Here is a 19,864-nt window from a genome sequence, read left to right as displayed (position 1 = left end):
CTCCACTTGTAGTGAGAAGAATCCTTCCAAAATGTAAAGCACATCACATCCCTCCCATGCTTAAACCTGCCAAAGGCTGCCCAGAACACTTAGAAGAAAACCCAAACTACTTACTCGGGCCCACAAAGCCTTCCTGATAGGCCCAGCCAGCTTCTTAGCCTCCATTTTCCAGCCCTCCAGCACACCCCCACCCTGCACTCTGTCCCAGCCACACAGGCCTCCTGCCAGGCCCTGGAATGCTTTCAGCTGGTTCCCTCTGCACACTTTGCAGATCCTGTGCTGGAAACACCCTTCCTCTGTATCTTTGCATGGCTCTCTCCTCTTCATGGGTCTCAGGGAGGCCTTTCCTGGAAAATAGACCCTCTTGTTCTCTCCCCTTCCAAGTCATTCTATTACAGTGCCCTGACTACTGACTTCAGAGAACCCGCTATTCTCCAAAATTATCTTATTTTTGTATTCATGTGTCAGCCTTCCCAGGCTGAACTGTAAGTCTCTGGTGGGCAGGACCTGACTCTTTCATTGCTGGGTCCTAGCGCCCGATATCACTGGTTGCTTGGTACTTCGTAAGGACTCAGCCAATATCAACCAGTATTTTTATTATTCCTGTGATCAGGGCATGACAACTGCCATGTGGTCAGGCTGGGAAGGTCAGTCTCAAGTTCTGAATCTGTGATCCATGAACCCAAGTTCCAGGAACTTAGAAAAAAAAAAAATTACACCTATATATTCACCAGCTTCTGACTACAATGTAACATCTACTTGCACTTCAGGCAGGCACTAGACCAGAGGCCTATTAACAGCAACAGAAACCACAGCTACTTCCATGCCCTGTCACAGCTGCTGCAGGGTCTTGAAATATGTTTATGCCTAGGGCACCTGTGAAATCATGACACTTTTAGACCTGCCAATATTTATTTAGCATGTAAAAAAAAAGTATAATATTTATAATTATCTCAAGTCAATATAATTCTTGTCTTTGTAATCCTATGTTTGTTTGTTTGTTTGTTTGTTTGTTTGTTTAGAGATTGGGCACCCTTGAGCAGTAGGGGGGGGGAGGGGCAGAGGGAGAGAATCTTAAGCAGATTCAATGCCCAAGATGTGGGGCTTGATCTCATGACCTGAGCTGAGATCAAGCGTCAGACACTTAACCAACTGAGCCACTCAGGGGCCCCCTATGTATTTTATTTAATGAGTTTTAAAAACAGCATTTTGAGAGGGGTCCATAGGTTTCACCAGATGCCAAAGGGGTTCATGACACAGACTAAAAAGACCACCTAAAAAGGAGAGTCTTAAAAGAGCCGATGTGGTCTGGCCCTGGTCCTTCTGTCAGCAGACACCAAGCGCACAGGGAGAGTCTGAAGAAGCCTGGAAAAGCAATGAGAACATGGTTTCCGACAGAGACCCTGTGACCTACATTTCCATTTTGCCTGGTTTCCTGTCTTGTTTATGAAATCGTGACATCTACAAAGCTCTGGGGGCAGAGTCCTGGTACAGAAAGCAGGGAGCCCTCGGTTAGGAAGCCCTCTCTGAAAACAATGCTCAGAAGAGAGTCCAGCTTTCTCTCCATCCCCCAGCTGGGCCCATGCAGCCTGCAGCTAACATGAGCAAGTCCTACAGGAGACCCTCTGGTTACAGTGAAACCCCTCTCACCTGAAATACTCTTTAGGGCTGAAGTAAGACACACTCTCTCCCTATCCATCTGGAACATGACAAGGGAAGGAAAAAAAAACAACGTTTCTTTTTATAAATACCCCCTAATTCGTTAAAGAAAGCAACTCATCTGGAGCCACAGATTGTGGTGATGTGGGGTACACTCTGGGAGGTGGAGTTGCTGCACAATGTTCTGGTTTAGCAGGGCATCAGGTTCAAAGCCTGATTCTTATGAACCCAAGTGAACAATGGAGAAAGAAATGCCATCTCCAGGATTCTTTCTGGGGCCTGAGATGGGAAAGGCAGGAGCAGGGAGCATCACAGGAGGCAGTTTCTTGGCATCTCTACCTGTCAATCATTGCTATCACATGGGCTCACTGAATAATCTCTAATTTGGGAGTGGAGCAGCAGAAGGTCCCCAAATTAACCTCACTTTTGTCCTTTCCATTTCACTTGGAGCTCCATGGGCCTGAATGTCTGGGGTCATCGACAGTAAGGCTCCAGATATCTAGAGCAGTTCATCTCATACACTGATGGTAGTAAGAACCTGCCTGAGATATTCGAGTCAGGGGTGGAGCTGCGGTGGGAGCCAGCTCAAAGAAAGGACTCACTTTCATTTTAGACTACTGACTGAAGAGAAACTGAACATGCAGAGGGCAAGGAAGAAATGCCAAAGACTAGTTGAGATGACAATGCAATGTAAACACTTCTCAGAAGACAGGAGCACCTGGCTGGCTCAGTTGGTGGAACATGTAACTCTTGATCTTGGGGTTGTGAGTTTGAGCCCCACATTGGGTGTAGAGATTACTAAAAAATAAAGTCTTTAGGGGCCCCTGGGTGGTGTAGTTGGTTAAGTGCCCAACTCTTGATTTCAGCTAGGGTAGTGATCTCAGGGGTGTGGGATGAAGTCACATATTGGGCTCTATACTCAGCAGGGAGTAGGCTTCAGATTTTCTGCCCCTCCCCCACTTGCATTCATCTCATAAATAAATAAATAAATCTTAAACGAAAATCTTTAAGGCTGCCTGGGTGACTTAGCCAGTTAGGCATCTCTTTTTTTTTTTTTTTTTTAAGATTTTATTTATTTATTCATGAAAGACACGGAGAGAGAGAGGCAGAGACATAGGCAGAGGGAGAAGCAGGCTCCATGCAGGGAGCCCGATGTGGGACTTGATCCTGGGTCTCCAGGATCATGCCCTGAGCTGAAGGCAGACGCTCAGCCACTGAGCCACTCAGGTGTCCTGGCATCTGACTCTTGATTTCAGTTCAGGTCTTGATTTCAGAGTTGTGAGTTTTATAAGAAAAAAAAAAGTAAAATAAAGATAGGTGGCTGTGCACAGAATATCTCAGAAAGGCTGCACTAGAAAGTGCTGATAGTGAGTGCCCCTGGTAAAAGAGGGAGTTTGGGGGTGGAGCTTGGATGTAGGAGGGAGCCTGACTTTTTCTTGTGATACACCTTTTGTACCATGTTAGTTCTGTACTGTGCAGGAGGTATTGATTAAAAATTATTTTTTGCAGTCTTGCATGTCAGAAGACTTCATAGGAATGTGGCAGGTGCTAAATAAACACGTAAACCATTGTACTATTTCAGGACCTAGCATTTATAGAGTGCCTACTGTGTGCCAAGGGCCCTTTGGCAACACCCGTTTTACAGATCTTAGGAAATGGAAGCTCAGCTAGGAAGGAGCCAAGTGGGGACTCCTCCCAGGTCTGCTGGAAGCCAGAGCTCTGCTCCTCAGCAAGGACCACACAGCCTTGCTCCCTGGAGTGAGCAGTTGGAGGCACCAGATGCTCTGGCAGGATCCAGAGAGATGCCATCTGTGAGGGAAACCTATTCTTAGAGAGCAGAGACAGTCGGTGGTGCAGCCCCCCGCAGCAGTGGGGGGATGCTGGGCAGGCAGAGAGCCAAGGCTTTACCTTCAGCTGAGAAAGAGGAGAGGCTAAAAGCAGGGGCTACTCAGTTCTTAGGACCACCCTTCCTATGTTTGGATGCTATATTAGAAATAACAGCAAACATTTATTGAGTGCTTACTTTATACTCATCATATTGTTTAATCCACCAGACCATCATGTGAAGTGAGTGATATTAGCATGCCTATTTTATAGATGAAGAAACAGGGGTACAGAATGGTTAAGTCACTTGCCCGAGCGAACAAGGCTGAGCTCAGGCACACCTGCTCCAAAGCCTATGTCCATAACCCCCACCTACTCTCAGCTTGCTGCACCAGAGGCCAATTTTAGTTTGAGTTTCCTCAATAGCAAACCCCAAGACAAGGATTTCAGTACAAGTGGTTTATTTGGGAAGTGGTCCCATGTTAGGGGCATGAGCAAGACAGGGAAGGGGGGCTAGTTATTAAGCAAGTGACCATTGCAGGCAGCCATAGTTCAGTCCTGCTGGGGAACTCTGTGAGCCAGTGTGGAGCACGCACCTCAGAGTTATCGGATGTGTTAATCCTCCAGACCTGCTGTGGGTGCCAGAGCAGGTGCCAGTGGCAAGCGAGAGCCCTCAGGCAGAAAGATATAGTAGTGGCAGTTGGAAAAGTTGGCTGGTGTGCAGCAAAGCAGTAAGCTAGAGGGGATTGGGTGGAGCACCTCCAGCATCTGCTTGCTGACGGCCACCTCCTTCCTCCCCAGGACCTTGGGATTCTCCAAGCATGCAGCACAACATAATGGCTGAGAACACTGCTGTTAGAATCAGACATAATCCCATCGTGATGACCTAACAGGTCTGTGACTCAGTTTCCTCATTTGTAACGGGATGACAGTTGGCTGCATATCATTCCCTACTACCTTGTTACTCCAGGTATGGCTCAAACCGGCAGCACCAACAGCCTGTGAGAAACACAGAATCTCTGGCCCCACTCCAAACTCACTAAGTCAGAATCTACACTTTAATAAGAACACCAGTGACTCATGTGCACATTTCTACTAGTACTTTCTAAAAAGAGACTGAAGTATTCCTACTAGACCAAATTGGTGGGCCATGGACCAAATCTTCCTGGAGACCTGTTTGATTTGTCCGGCGCAGTGATCTTAAAAATCAGACTGGCACGTGAGTTTCCAGTTCCCCATGCTGCCATCACTTCCTAATGCACTGCATTTTCTTTTTTTTTTTTTTTTTCTTTTAAGATTTTATTTATCTATTCATGAGAGACACAGAGAGAGAGAACAGCAGAGAGGGAAGCAGGCTCCATGCAAGGAGCCCAATGCGGGACTCGATCCCGGGACCCCAGGATCATGCCCTGGGTGGAAGGCAGGCGCTAAACCACTGAGCCACCCAGGGATCCCCTGCACAGCATTTTCATTTATGCACCTTGCCAGACCCCTCTGGACATCTGAGTTTGCAGCCTCCTCTGAAACCCATCCTATAACTAGCTAATATTTGCATAGCATAGCTTAGGTTTCTAAATTTAACATAAGGCACTGGAAAAAAAAAAAAGGGTTTTGAACCCAGACAGCTCTGGATTTAAACCCTGATTTGGCTATCATAATGGTTGTATTATCTTGGGCAAGTTACTTCCCGCCTCTGACCCTCAGTGTCCACATCTGTGAAATGAGGATCAAAATACCTAACTGCGAGGTCATTGTATGGGTTGAAAATAATATCTGCAAAGCACCTGGGGAGGAAGTAGGAGCTCACTAAATTGAAGTAATTAGTAGTAGCAGCTCTTATAATTATACAAGTCCAATGTGGACACTGGATGTGTATTAGGATTATCTTCATTTTACATGAAACTAAGGCTCTGAGAGGTTAAAAATCTTCCCCAAGGTCACACAGTAGTGGAGTGAGGACTCAAACTCATATCCCCCTAGCTCTATATCTGCACTGTCCACTAGAATTTTCTGCAAGGATGAATGTGTTCCATATCTGTGTTATCCAATATGGTAGCCACTAGCCACACATGGCTACAGAGCACTTGAGATATGGCTGGTTCCAATTGAGACACACTCTAAGTATATACCACATGCCTGATTCTGAAGACTCAGTACAAGAACAAAGGATATAAAATATCTCTAACTTTTATATTAATTTTTATATGTTAAAATAATATTTTAGAAATCCTGGGTTAAAATATATAAGTAAGATTAATCTCACCTGCTTCCTTCTGCTTTTTTTTCACGTGGCTACTAAGGAAAATTTCGATTACATATATGGATCACGCTATGCTTCTATTAGACAGTGGAATCCTAGAGTGTCTCTAATAGAACACCACCTGAGCTGAGGAATTTAATATTTTCTAAAAACATATTTGCAACCTTCTGCCCACAAGCAAGGAGCCCTGTTCCATAGAATGGTCGAAGACCGTACCCACCAGAAAGAGACTTCAGGGCCCTCCTCTGAGCTCAATGACCCCTGACACCCAGAGGGGGTGGTTTTCCCTGGTCTCACAGTAGCCAGCAACACAGCTAGAATCACGTCCAAGGCTCCATAGCCCTATTCACCATTCAAGAGTACCTAATGGGATGTGGAAATCAGTGCTTTTGCTTCAGCAAATGGAACCCTGGGACAATATAAGTTGGAGTCCAAGAATCATGATCTTGAGAAGGAAGGATCCTTTGGGATGATTCACCGATGGAGCCAATCTCGAGTGAAGAAGCCCCCATCAGCACCTTAGGGCCATGTTATTTTGAGGGGAGGCTCTTGTTGTAGAGGAGGAAATCTGAGATGTCATGCCATACATTGCTATCCTGGTACAGGTATGTCATGGAGGACTGCAGTGAGGGCTGCAGAGTGGGCCGATGGTACTCAAAGAGCCACAGCACCAGCCCCCACACGACTGCGGTGAACAGACGGAATAGGTCCCACCTGGGTTCAGGAATGTAGCCCTTCTCCACGCCCAGGCGGCATAGAGCAAACAGGACTCGTGAGAGCAGGTACATGTTGATCTGCAGGGAGGGAATGACAGAGGATTATGGGAGGGCACAGCCACTGGGAATCTTCTGCCCAACCCCTGGAGGTACTGGAGCATCTACTGCACACTGGGTCAGTGTCTTTCTTTTCTTCTTTCTTTCTTTCTTTCTTTCTTCTCTCCTTTCTTTCTTCCTTCCTTCCTCCCTCCCTCTCTCTCTCTCTCTCTTTCTTTCTCTTTCTTTTTAGTTTATTTAAATAAATAAATTTTAGTAATCTTTACACCCAATGTAGAGCTCAAACCCATGGCTCCAAGCTCAAGAGTCTCATGTTCTTCCAACTAAGCCAGCCAGGAACTCCTAGATCAGTGTTTTTCAAAGCTAGTATGCAAGAAGATTTGAAGTGGTAGGTAGTAGGTATTTTAAAGATTTTTTAATTTATTCATTTGAAGGAGAGAGAGGGAAAAAGAGAGAAAGAGAGAAAGAGAGAGAGAGAGAGAGAGAGAGAGAGAGAGAGAAGGGGGAGTGGAGAGGCAAAGAGAGAAGGAGAGAATCTTAAGCAGGCTCCATGCCCAGCGCAGAGTGTGACGCCAAGGCTCAATCTCAAGACCCTGAGATTGTGACCTGAGGCAAAATCAAGAGTCAGATGCTCAACCAACTGAGCCACCCAGGTACCCCTGTATTTTATAATGTTGCTATTTATTTCTATAATTATCATTCTTGTTCATTAAAATGTTTAGAAAATGAATATATTTACATGGTTCAAAACTGAAAGGTAGGGGCACCTAGTGGCTCAGTGGTTGGGCATCTGCCTCTGGCTCAGGTCGTGATCCTGGGGTCCTGGGATCGAGTCCCCCATAGGGTTCCTCACATGGAGCCTGCTTCTTCCTCTGTCTGTGTCTCTGCCTCTCTCTGTGTCTCTCATGAATAAATAAATAAAATAAAATAAAAAACAAAAAACAAAAAGCAAAACAAAACAAAACAAAAAAACTGAAAGGTAACCAGACACCAAAAACCACGATCCACAAAAAAAAATTTTAAATTGACAAATTGGGGATCTCTGGGTGGCTCAGCGGTTTAGCGCCTGCCTTTGACCCAGGGCCCGATCCTGGAGACCTGGGATCAAGTCCCACATCAGGTTCCCTGCATGGATCCTGCTTCTCCCTCTGTCTGTGTCTATGCCTCTCTCTCTCTCTATGTCTATCATGAATAAATAAATATAATCTTAAAAAAATAAAAATAAAAATAAATAAAATTGATAAATTGGATCTCATCAAAATTTAAAATTGTTTGGTTGTGAAAGCCCATATGAAAAGGCTGAAAAGAAAAGCTGCAGCTGGGAGAAAATATTTACAAACACATATCTGACAAAAATTAGTATCTGGAATATATTAAAAAAAAACTCTCAAAACTCAATGGTAAAAAAAGAAACAATCCAATTAGAAAATGAGCAAAAGATGCAAACAGATGTTTGAACTCGTTCCACAGATGGAAAATAAGCACATGTAAAGATGTTCTCTAATGTTTAGCCATTAGGGAAATGCAAATTAAAACCACAATGAGAAGCACTACACACCTATCAAAATGGCTAAAAAAATGTGATAAACCAAATGCTGGTTAGGATGTGGAGGAAATGGATCATTTGTATATTCCTGATGGAAATGTAAAATAGTACAGTCACTCTGGAAAATACATTGGCAGTTTCCTAAAAAATTAAACATGCAGGGGGATCCCTGGGTGGCTCAGCGGTTTAGTGCCTGCCTTTGGCCCAGGGCGCGATCCTGGAGTCCCGGGATCGAGTCCCGCGTCGGGCTCCTGGCACGGAGCCTGCTTCTCCCTCTGCCTGTGTCTCTGCCTCTCTCTCTCTGTGTCTATCATGAATGAGTGAATTAATTAATTAAACATGCAGGGATGCCTGGGTGGCTCATTGGTTGAGCATTTGCCTTTGGCTCAGGGCATGATCCTAGGGGCCAGGATCGAGTCCCACATCCGGCTCCATGCAGGAAGCCTGCTTCTCCCTCTTCCTGTGTCTCTCATGAATAAATAAAATCTTAAAAAAAAAAAAAATTAAACATGCACGGAGGGTGCCTGGCTGGCTCAGTAGGTAGAATGTGCAACTCTTGATCTCAGAGTTCTGAGTTTGAGCCTCACATTGGGTATAGAGATTATGTAAAAATAAAAATCTTAAAATTAAACATGTATGTATCATATGACCCAGCAATTGCACCCTTGGGCATTTATTCCAGAGTAACGAAAACCTATGGTCATCCTAAAACTTGTACAAGAATCTTCTTAGCTGTATTTCTAATAGCCAAAAGCTGGAAACAACCCAGTTGTCCTTCAGTAAGTGAATGTTTTAACAAAGAGTGGTGCATCCCTGCCCTGGAATGATCTATGGATACACACACACAACTTGGATGAATCTCCAGGGAATTATGCTGTGTGCAAGAAGCCAGTTCCCAAAGGTTACATACTGTAATGACTCTACTTATATAACATTTTTGAAATGACAAAATTTTAGAAATGGAGGTCAGAGTAGTTGTTGCCAGGGGTCACGGAAAGGAAGGAAGAGAGAGGGAGATGGTATGACCAGGATTCCTAGCCCTTGGAAGTTCTTAGCCCAGGGCTCACTTGCTTGCTAGCTTTCTTCCTTTCTCTTTCTTTTTTTTTTAAAGATTTTATTTTTTAAATAAATAAATAAATAAATTAATTAATTAATTAATTTGACAGAGAGAAAAAGCATAAGTAGGCAGAGTGGCAGGCAGAGGGAGAGAGAGAAGCAGACTCCCGGCTGAGCAAGGAGCCCAATGTGGGGCTTGATCCCAAGATCCTGGGATCACAACCTGAGCTGAAGGCAGATGCTCAACCGACTGAGCCACCCAGGTGCCACTCCAACCAGTGACATTTTTAACAAAAAAGCAAACCTCGGGAAACTCAAAATACAAATTCTCCTATCTATAGATCCCACAGTTCTGTGGTAAGTAAATTTCAGATGTATTGACACGCGTAAGGAGATGCCTGAATGAAGATGAAGGCTAGTGTGTGTGTCCTGGCAAAAGGCTAGAGAGCCCCTAGATAGTGTCCACCTAGAGACTGGGGAAATCAAGACTGGTCCACCCACCCAACAGAGAGCTCTGCTCATGTTAAAAAGAAGGACAGACCGAAAGAAGGGTCTCGCAGACACATTATTCTGTGAAGAAAAAGAACAGTGTGATCTCATTGGTAGAAAACCCCTGGCATGTACAGACACAAGCACAAACAATTTCTGAAGGGCCACACAAGACACAGTTAAAGTGTTCCTGGACAGTGGCTTGACAATTGGAGGGGGATGGTAACAATCTTTTCAATATACTTTCTTTTCTTTTTTTTTTTTTTATTTTTATTTATTTATGATAGGCACACAGTGAGAGAGAGAGAGAGGCAGAGACACAGGCAGAGGGAGAAGCAGGCTCCATGCACTGGGAGCCCGACGTGGGATTTGATCCCGGGTCTCCAGGATCGCGCCCCAGGCCAAAGGCAGGCGCCAAACTGCTGCGCCACCCAGGGATCCCTCAATATACTTTCTAATTTTATTGTGACCTACCCCCAAGCACTAGAAGCGTGCCAGGCACACAGGGGGTGCTTAGTCTGCTTTTTAAAAAGATTTTATTTATTTATTCATGAGAGACACATACAGAGAGAGAGAGGCAGAGACCCAGGCAGAGGAAGAAGCAGGCTCCATGCAGGGAGCCCAATGTGGGACTCGATCCCGGGTCTCCAGGATCATGCCCTGGGCTGAAGGCAGGCACTAAACTGCTGAGCCACCCCGGTGTCCCAGTCTGCATTTTTTAAAATGTAAAAATGAAACGTGATGGGATCCCTGGGTGGCGCAGCGGTTTAGCGCCTGCCTTTGGCCCAGGGCGCGATCCCGGAGACCCGGGATCGAATCCCACATCGGGCTCCCGGTGCTGGAGCCTGCTTCTCCCTCTGCCTGTGTCTCTGCCTCTCTCTCTCTCTCTGTGACTATAATACATAAAAATAAAAAAAATAATAAAAAATAAATTAAAAAAAATGAAACATGATTCTTAGAATTTGAAAGTATTTCTAAATTTGAGGGAGGCAAAGAGAGGGGCTGCCAACTTTTCATGTCACCCAAGAAAGACTTTAAAACAAGTGTTTCATTTCACAAGAAAAAGGGTTTTTAACCCAGAAAAATGTCAGGATACAGAATAAGAGATCATCCTTTGAGTGCAATAAGTTTTGTTTTATGAAAATGTTACTCCAGAGTCATCTTTTTTTTTAAAGTAAGCTTTATGCCTAATGCGGGACTTGAACTCATGACTCTGAGATCAAGAGTCATATGCTCTACTGACTGAGCCAGCCACCCAAGTGCCCCCAGAGCCATTTTTTTTCTCATTTCACTGCACAGTGTCTTTGTTTTTTAATCTTTGCTCCAGTGCTCACTTCAGCAGCATGTAGACTAAAATTGCAATGATACAGAGAAGATTAGTATGGCCCTTGAGCACAGAAATTCATGAAGCATTCCATATTTAAAAAAAAAAAAAAAAAATCTTTGCTCCAGAGAACACCACATATATTGACTTGGGGAACCATGAATTTCAACAAGCTGTTTGGTTTACAGATGGTGAAACAGAGAGAAAGTGACCTTCCCAAGGTCACACAGGGACTGCTGGATCAAAGACCCTCAGATATGGAAGGGAGGAAAGAGCTCATCTTCTTTGACCTTCACCCAAATTTTATACCTGGACCGTGTGCCTCCCCACCCAGCCCCCCAAGCCCTGAGTCCTATCCTGGGGAAGGGTCTTTACCTGGCTGTTGATGTTATTGTTATCTCCAAACACCAGCAAGCTCCCGATGAAGGCAGCCAGGAATGAGTGCACCTGGTAGGTGTCGCCCTGCACATGGGACTGCAGGGCGCAGAGCCCCTTATAGGTGAACACAAAGCAGGCGAGGTTCCGGGAGTGAGTGTATGTGGCTTGCAGGATGGTCCATAGCTTGTCCTGGAAGCTGCACAAATACAGGGGGCCCCCGTGAGCACAGACCCAACTGTTCCAGGGGCATTCACCCATTGGGCATGCAAACCTGAACCAGCAAGGAGCTCAGGCCGGGACTCACCCACCCCAGGCCTCTAGCCTCCATGTCCTCAGGGCTTCTCCCCAACCAGATTTAGGCCTCGATTCCATGCCACTTCCTCAGAGAGGGCTTCCCTGACCATTCTCTCCCTTTTTCCTACTTTTTCTTCGCAGCTCTTATACCAGCTGACATTAATATGCTTAATCCCTTCCCACTCCCCTAAGCTACCAGAGAGTGGTGTCTATACCTGGCTTGTTGATCCCCAGGGCCCAGAACAGGGCCTGGCACATAGTAGGTGCTCAATAAATGGGTTTTCTTTTTTGGCATGAGCAGGTGAAGACATGAATGAAGGAGTAAGGGAGAGCCTACTATGTACTGGAACTGGGGGTATGATTCCGAGGAAAAATGCTTGCTGCCTTCATAGAGTATGTGATCTAATGGGAGAGAAAAACATAAATAATCACAGAGAAAAAAAAAATCACAGAGCAAGGGTCAAACTTGGACCTTGACCAGAGATGATCTGAAGGATGAGGAGTCAATGAGGTTGAGAGGGGGAAAGGGACTGCATACCAGGCAGAGAGATCAGCAGGTGCAAAGGTCCAGAGGAGAGACAGAGAGTGGGGAGTAAGGGGACAGAGAGAAACCATCAAGCCTAAGCAGAGAATGTGGGGAGCGTGGGGCCATGCTGTTTTGTCTTTATCCTGAGAAAAGTGCACTTTTTAAATTGGGAAAGGATTCTATTTATCCTTTAAAATTAAGTCACTAGGGGGCAGTGAGGAGAACACAGGGGAAGGGCAACGTGTACTCTGGGAGGTCATTCAAGGATGATGCAACCAAGTGCTCTCAAGGCTAGATGAGAACCTTGAGGTGGGTCTATGTGGAAGTCTGCCAGGTGAGTGGAGATAGCCAAGAGTCAGATGGTTCTTGCCTCAGAGGAACATGTGCCCAGTGTTGCCAGTTTTCTTTTTTTTCTTAATCTCTCTTTTTTTTTAAATAAACATTATGCCCAACCTGGGGCTCAAACTCAAAACCCCAAGATCAAGAGTCACATGCTGTACTGACTGACCCAGCCACATGCCTCTACTGTTGCCAATTCTAATGAAAGAAAACTGGATTTCTCAGTTATTAAGTGTTGGTGCTAATCTTGCCTTCAAAATGTTTCTAGAGGGCACCTGGGTGGCTCAGTTGGTTAAATATCAGCCTTTGTCTCAGGTCAGGCTCCCATGATCTCAAGTTACTGCATCCTGGAATCCAGCTCAGCGTTGGGCTCCCTCCTCAGTGAGAAGCCTCCTTCTCCCTCTGCCCCTCCTCCTGCTCCTGCTCTCTGTCAAATAAATGAATAATAAAAAAAGAAATCTTAAGGGACACCTGGGTGGCTCAGCAGTTGAGCTCTGCCTTCGGCTCAGGGCGTGATCTCGGGGTCCAAAGATTGAGTCCCACATCGTGCTCTCTGCAAATCTTTTTTATTTTTATTAAGATTTTTATTTATTTATTCATGAGAGACACAGAGAATAGAGAGAAAGACAGACAGACAGGCAGGCAGAGGGAGAAGCAGGCTCCATGCAGGGAGCCCAATGCAGGACTTGATCCCAGGTCTCCAGGATCATGCCCTGGGCTGAAGGCAGCACTAAACCGCTGAGCCACCTGGCCTACCCTAAAAATCCTTTAAAAAAAAATCTTAGGGGATCCCTGGGTGGCTCAGTGGTTTAGCACCTGCCTTCAGCCTGGGTCGTGATCCTGCATTGGGCTCCCTGCACGGAGCCTGCCTCTCTCTCTCTCTCTCTATCTCTCATGAATAAATAAATAAAATCTTAAAAAAAAAAAGTGTTTCTAGAATCTTTTTTTTTTCTAGAATTCGATCACTTCTCACCTAACTGCCACCACCAATGCCTGAGGAACCAGCATTGCTCACCTTGATCATTGCCTGTTTTGTTCACTGTTCTATCCTTATACCTAAAACAGTGTCTGGCACATAGCAGATGTTTAATAAATATTTACCATTTGAATGAATGAGTTCAATTTTAAGAAAATGGAGGGTAGGGATGCCTGGGTGGCTCAGTGGTTGAGTGTCTGCCTTTGGCTAAGGGCGTGATCCTGGAGTCCCGGGATCGAGTCCTGCATTGGGCTTCCTGCATGGAGCCTGCTTCTCCCTCTGCCTGTGTCTCTGCCTCTGTCTCTCATGAATAAATAAATAAAATCTTAAAAAAAAATGGAGGGTAAAAAAACAAAAATCAATAAATCAGGGGCACCTAGGTGGCTCAAGTGGTTGAGTGGTGTATGCCTTTGGCTCAGGTCAAAATCCCAGGGTTCTAGGATCGAGTCCTGCATCAGGCACCTTGCAGGGAGCCTGCTTCTCCCTCTGCCTATGTCTCTGCCTCTCTTTGTGTCTCTTATGAATAAATAAATAAAATCTTTAAAAAGAAAATCAATGAGTCAAAAAAAGCAAAAATACAAAAGCAGGGCCGAATTCCAGCCCCATGTTGGGTGTAGAGATTACTTTAAAAAAAAAAAAAATTCTGGGGCACCTGGGCAGCTCAGTTGATTAAGCATCTGACTTCAGCTCAGGTCATGATCTTGGGCTCCTGGGATTGAGCCTTGTGTAGGGCTCCCAGCTCACTCAGGAATCTGCCTCTCCCTCTCCCTAGGCCCCTCCCCCTGCTCACACTCACTCTCTCTCAAATAAATAAATATAACCTTAAAAAAAAAAAAAAGAGCAATCTTTAAAAAAAGAAAAAAATGAGAGAGAGACAATCTTGCAGGCTGGATTTGGCTGATGGGCTATCCATGTATGTTCCTTACAAGCTCCAGGTGAGGTTCTATACATTACAAACCAGGACAGGGTAGTTTCCGAGAAGTGCCATGAGGACAACATTATGAGGGATGGAGGAAGACCAAGAAGTCTGGGTGAGCAAGGTAGGTCATGGACAGTTTTCCCAAGGAAGCGATCCTCACATAACTGGTGTGGGTTGCCAGGAAGGAAATAAAGGTGGGGTAGAAGAGGAAAGAGTATGCCTGGAGGGGGTTACTGCATCTGCAATGTGTGGAGGTGGAACCCCACGTGGCATGGCAGCAAGTCCCGGGTGCCAGGGGTGCTCCAGTGTGCAAGGGAATAGTGTGGGTTACAGTGGAGGCCAGGCAGCAGAGGGCCTTATGGTTGTTGTTGTTTTTTTTTTTTTTAGTTTTTAATTCCATCATAGTTAACATACACTATTATATTAGTTTCAGGCGTACAATAGAGTGATTCAATAGGACTAGTCGCAGAGGGCCTCTTAAGGAATGAAGCTAGGCTTCTTTGGGGGACAGTGGGAGCCAGGGTGGTTTTTGAGCATGAATAAGAGAATCAGAGTCATACTTAAGGAGATGGTGGTGTCAGGTGGACAGGCTAGACCTAGCTAGGAAGCTAGTTGCAGGTGTCCTGCTGCTGAGGGCTGACCGGACTCTCCCCCAGTCTGAGAGGTGTGCAGAGGGGGTGGGTACCTGCCACTCCGGAAGAGAAAGGTCATGACCAGCGCGTGAGGGGCCCGGATTTTGGCTCCATAGCTGTAGAAACGAAAGGAAACAGTTACTACAGCATCACTGCCTCACATTTTCTTTCTGGGCTCTCTGACTCCTTGTTCCCCGCTCTAGCCCTAATCCTAATGTTACCCTAGAAGGGGAGATAATGCTGGCTTTCAAGTTAGATCTGGGTTCAAATCCCAGCTCTGACACATTCGGGGCGGGGGGGGGGGGGCGCCCTCAGGCTTGCTATTTAACTTCTCAGCCTCAGTCTGCCTAACAGCAAAAAAGGACGTCCAGCTAGAGGGCTGGTTATAATTTAAATGAAAGGCGACAATGTGTGTCAAAGGCCTCCACTGTCCCCACCCAACTGGAGTTGCTCCCTCAGTTCCACCCTGACTTTCCCAGTAGAGTCAGACTCATCTTTTTAAAACTTAAATCATATCACATCCCAACTTAAAAGCTGCCTATACTTTTCCAGTACTCAGAATAAAATCCAGTCTCCTCCCACAGCCTTGAAAGTGCTGCAGGATTTGGCTCCTGCTTGCTTCTCCTACCTCCCACACCTCTCTTCTCCTGTTCAAGCCCCATGGCCTTCCTGGAGCTCCTCTGACCTGCCAGTTCTCCCCTCCTCTGGGCAGGCTGTTCCCTCTGCCCAGACTGCTCCTTCTTACCCCTCACGTAGCCACCAAGTCCTCAGCTGGCACCTCTATGGAGGCTCCTTACCCACCAGAAGAGGTGAAGGCAATATTTTCATTGCCACAGAGCTCCAAGCTTCTCTGCAGCATTTTACACTCTGGATCATTTCTGGAAAGTTCTATCTTTCGCTTGGTCAATCTTAAAGTTAACGAAGTTCCTAAAGCAGTTGCTGAGTAACATTGTACTTCCTTCTACCTTTTCAAAATGTATTTCTTTCTAACTATTATACACAGGAGGACCTCAGCTTTGTAAAAATGGATTTAAAGGGACGCCTGAGTGGCTAGGTGTTGAGCACCTGCCTTCAGCTCAGGGTGTGATCCTGGAGTCCCAGGATCGAGTCCCACATCGGGCTCCCTGCATGGAGCCTGCTTCTCCCTCTGCCTTTGTCTCTGCCTCTCTCTCTGTATCTCTCATGAATGAATAAATAAAATCTTTTAAAAAATTGATTTTAAAAAAAGACTGGAAGGAAATATACCACAATATTGTTAGCCATGTTCCCTGAGCTATAGGAATATGGGAATTTACAATTGTCCTTTTAAAACTTTTCCATATTTCCAAAATGACCTGTAACGGTTAAGCACTGCTTTTAAAATTAAAATAATTGAGGAATAATTGAGGGGTGCCTGGGTGGCTCCATAAGTTGAATGTCCAACTCTTGATTTTGGCTCAGGTATGACCTCAGGGTGGTGAGATTGAGCCCCACACTCAGCACACTCAGAGGAGAGTCCTCTTGAGATTCTCTGTCCCTCTCTCTCTGCCCCTCCCCACCTGGTGCATGCCTTCTCTCTAAATAAGGGCACCTGGGTGGCTCTGCTGGTTAAGCAACTGCCTTTGGCTCAGGTCTTGACTCCGGAGTCCTGGCATCCAGCCCCCAATCAGGTTTCCTGCTCCCTAGGGAGCCTGCTTCTCCCTCTGCCTTCCCCCCTGCTTGTGTATTTTCTGTCAAATAAATAAAATCTTAAAAAAAACAAACAGCGCACAGATAGGTGGCCCCAAGGTTTGAAGAGAGGCAGTCCAGAGGCACTCTCACCACCATGCCACAGTGTGACTAGCAAGTCAACTCCAAGAAGACACATCTTTGTTCGGTTTGTTTACTGTGCATCCCCTTTTAGCACAGTAGGCTCTCAATGAAAGATAGCTGTTATGCATGAGTTTTAAAGGAGGGGGACTTCCCTCCAGTTCCCAACCACGTGAAATGACCCCAAGACCTCTTTTCCAGCAGATCTGATGGCCAGGGTGGAATCAATTTGCCCAACAAACATCTGTAGCTTCTTTTAGTCATTGTCACTCCCCAAGCTTATGCCCCAGGAGTTCCCCTGGCCGGATGGGGGGCTTAGAGCTAGAGCCATACAGATGAGGAGTGAAAAACGGGATGGGAGCCCACAAGCAGCTTAATGGTGGGAGCAGAGACAGAGGCGCCGCTGGCCTGCTAGATGCCAGTGGCCACTTCTCCTTGTGCAAAAGGGACCGTTGAAGCCAGACACACCCAAGATCACAAAGCAAGGTGGTGGGGAAGGTAGGCCCAAACGGGGATGAAAGGGCTGGCCTGGGAGGTGGTCAAGGCAAGTGGGCCAGGTTGCAAAGCATGGAGGACCCGAAACTGCCCCACCTGGGAAGGCGCATGGAACCCCAAATCCCCAGCGCCCACTGTGCAGATGGTGGGCTCCGAGGCCTGGAGACACGCTGGGGCTGCTCAAGAACAGCGCGGCGACGGGCCCAGGGTCCGCGGCTCCGACCCTAGCCGGACCCAGCCCCCCGCCCCCGCGCAGCCCCACGGCCCCACTCACACTGCCCCGTTCCGGAAGCCCTTAAGCATGGCCAGCGCGGCGTGGTACCGGCGCTTGCGCAACAGCGCATTGACTGCGTGGAGCAGAGCCGGCAGCTGCGGCGGGACGGCCATAGCTCGGGAGGCGCGAGGGCTGCGGGCGAGCAGCAGCAGCAGCAGCAGCAGCAGCAGCACTGACAGCCCGGGTTCCGGCGGCGCAGCCCCGCAGCCCGGGCCGAGCAGCCGCGTCTCGGCGCTCACAGGCTGCGTCTGCTGTCACTCTCACGGGAGAGCCGATCAGACGGCTCCCGGGGGCACCCGAGGCTCGCGCTTTCCCGAAGAGCGGTCTGATGGGAAGGGTGGGAAAGCGGGTAGCCAATCGCCACGGGCTCCGCCCACCTCGCTGCGAGGGAGGTCCGGATCCCGCACCTGCGTCTCGTCCGACCCCGAAACCTGTTTCCAGCGTGCTTGGAGGGGGGTTTCTTGAAAGAGGAGCTGCCCTCCCTAGAATTAGGGGAGTGACCCCGAGAGGAGCCAGGACTCCTCAACACAAGACAATTCTGGTTGGGTAACCGTGACCATAGCAAACTTCTTATTAAGTCATGAATCAAATGACGCCTCAAGGGCTTCCATTTATTCTTCAAATCCAAACTCCTTGCCACAGTCCACAAGAGGGACTATAACCTGGCCTCTCCTTCCTTCTCCAGCCTCATATCCTGTTACTTGCCCCTTCATTCACTCCTCTCCAGCTAAATTGGCCTCCTTGCCATTCCTTGAGCAGGCCGAGAAGGCTCCTGTCTCAGCGCCTTTGCACCTGTTTCCCTGACGGGTATGCCTGACCCCCATGGTGGGCTCCTTCTCCATCTTCAGGTTTCAGATCAAATGCTACCTCTTCAGAGAGGGCTTCCTAGACGTCCCATCTAAAGAAGCACTGCCCTCTCTTTTATTTTCTTCATATAACTTTTCACTCTTTGAAATGGTTTGTTACAGGTCCATCGTCCATTGTCCCTACCAGGCTGTAAATTTCATGACCGCAGAAACCTTGTCCGTCTTGTTTTCTGCTGTAACCCCAGCACTTAGCACATGGTGGGTGTCCAACATACACTTGTTGAAGCAATACAGTTTGGGGTTGACATCTTCCAGAGTACTGGTGGGTGGAATTTATGTGTGTCACTATGTGCAGTTGTCATTGGATAATTGCTACACGTTGAGCGGGGGCTCTGGCTTGAGAGGGTATCCCCTAGTACTTGGGCCATGTGGTATTTATCCATGATATTATTGCCTGGGTCAGTGTCAGAAGATGGTGTCAGAGGTCAGTGAAGGATTATACTTGGTCTATTTTATCACTGAAACTGGATTCTTTCTTTCTTTCTTTCTTTCTTTCTTTCTTTCTTTCTTTCTTTCTTTCTTTCAATTCTTTTTGGTAATAGTGAACTAGTTTATTCAGTTAATCTTTCCTTTGAAAATAGTGGCAATGTTACATAAAATATAAAAAATACTCTCCTTGGAGATGCCTGGGTGGCTCAGTGGTTGAGTGGCTGCCTTTGGCCCAGGGCGTGATCCTGGAATCCTGGGATCAGGTTCTGCATCTGGCTTCCTGCATGGAGCCTGCTTCTCTCTCTGCCTGTGTATCTGCCTGTCTCTGTGTGTCTTTCATGAATAAAGATCTTTTTTAAAAATAAAAAATCCTCCAAAAACACTGAAACAGGGATGCCTGGGTGGCACAGCAGTTGAGCGTTTGCCTTTGGCTCAGGCTGTGATCCTGGGATCCGGGATCAAGTCTCACATTGGGCTCCCTGCATGGAGCCTGCTTCTCCCTCTGCCTATGTCTCTGCCTCTCTCTTTCTGTCTCTCATGAATAAATAAATAAAATATTTAAAAAAACACTGAAACATTTGTACGTGGCTGTCTTCTTCTTATCTTCACATGTTTCTTCCCTCTGTACATACCTGTGTCCAAATTTCCTTTTTATATAAGGACACCAGTCATACTGGATTAGGACTCACCTATATAACTTCATTTAATCTTAAATACTTCTTTAAAGGCCCAATCTCCAAATACAGTCACATTCTGAGGTACTAGGGGTTAGAATGTCAACATATGAATTCTGGGGCGGGGGAGGGACACAATTCAGGCCATAGCAACCATCATGTTTTGCTGTCTCCTACCAATACCAATGAACAAGATGTCAGGGCCCAGCATTGCAATGTGTGTCCTCACTTCCTTTCCCTTGCAGCTGGGCATCTAGTTTAAGCTGCTCATGATTTCTCACATCCCAATGGAGAAGTTAACTTTTCTGGGGTGGCTGGAGCACTCATTGTAGAGGGGAAGTTT

The 19,864-nt window shown here is 46.6% G+C and overlaps 1 protein-coding gene and 1 pseudogene across 3 annotated transcripts; one reads left to right on the top strand and one right to left on the bottom strand.

The window, feature by feature from the left end:
- Window positions 1-1,161: 1,161 nt before the first annotated feature.
- On the bottom strand, window positions 1,162-17,879 carry PXMP4 (peroxisomal membrane protein 4). 3 transcript variants are annotated; one of them, XM_072736098.1, is made up of 5 exons: window positions 17,553-17,857; window positions 15,049-15,111; window positions 11,307-11,505; window positions 6,458-6,537; window positions 1,162-1,365 (listed from the first exon to the last, which is right to left on the bottom strand). In XM_072736098.1, exons 1-5 carry the CDS (start codon window positions 17,663-17,665, stop codon window positions 1,290-1,292), a joined length of 531 nt encoding a protein of 176 aa, XP_072592199.1. In that variant the 5' UTR covers window positions 17,666-17,857; the 3' UTR covers window positions 1,162-1,289. The 3 variants fall into 3 exon arrangements, with proteins under 3 accessions (XP_072592199.1, XP_072592200.1, XP_025865663.1); XM_072736099.1 differs by lacking the exon at window positions 11,307-11,505; XM_026009878.2 differs by lacking the exon at window positions 1,162-1,365 and having other exon boundaries at window positions 3,928-6,537; window positions 17,553-17,879.
- On the top strand, window positions 10,934-11,031 carry LOC112928279 (U6 spliceosomal RNA; annotated as a pseudogene).
- Window positions 17,880-19,864: the final 1,985 nt, after the last annotated feature.

The sequence above is a fragment of the Vulpes vulpes genome, chromosome 14 (assembly GCF_048418805.1).
Source record: "Vulpes vulpes isolate BD-2025 chromosome 14, VulVul3, whole genome shotgun sequence".
Classification (NCBI taxonomy): domain Eukaryota; kingdom Metazoa; phylum Chordata; class Mammalia; order Carnivora; family Canidae; genus Vulpes; species Vulpes vulpes.
Note: the sequence above shows the minus strand (reverse complement) of the source record. Positions and strands in the feature narration are given on the sequence as shown.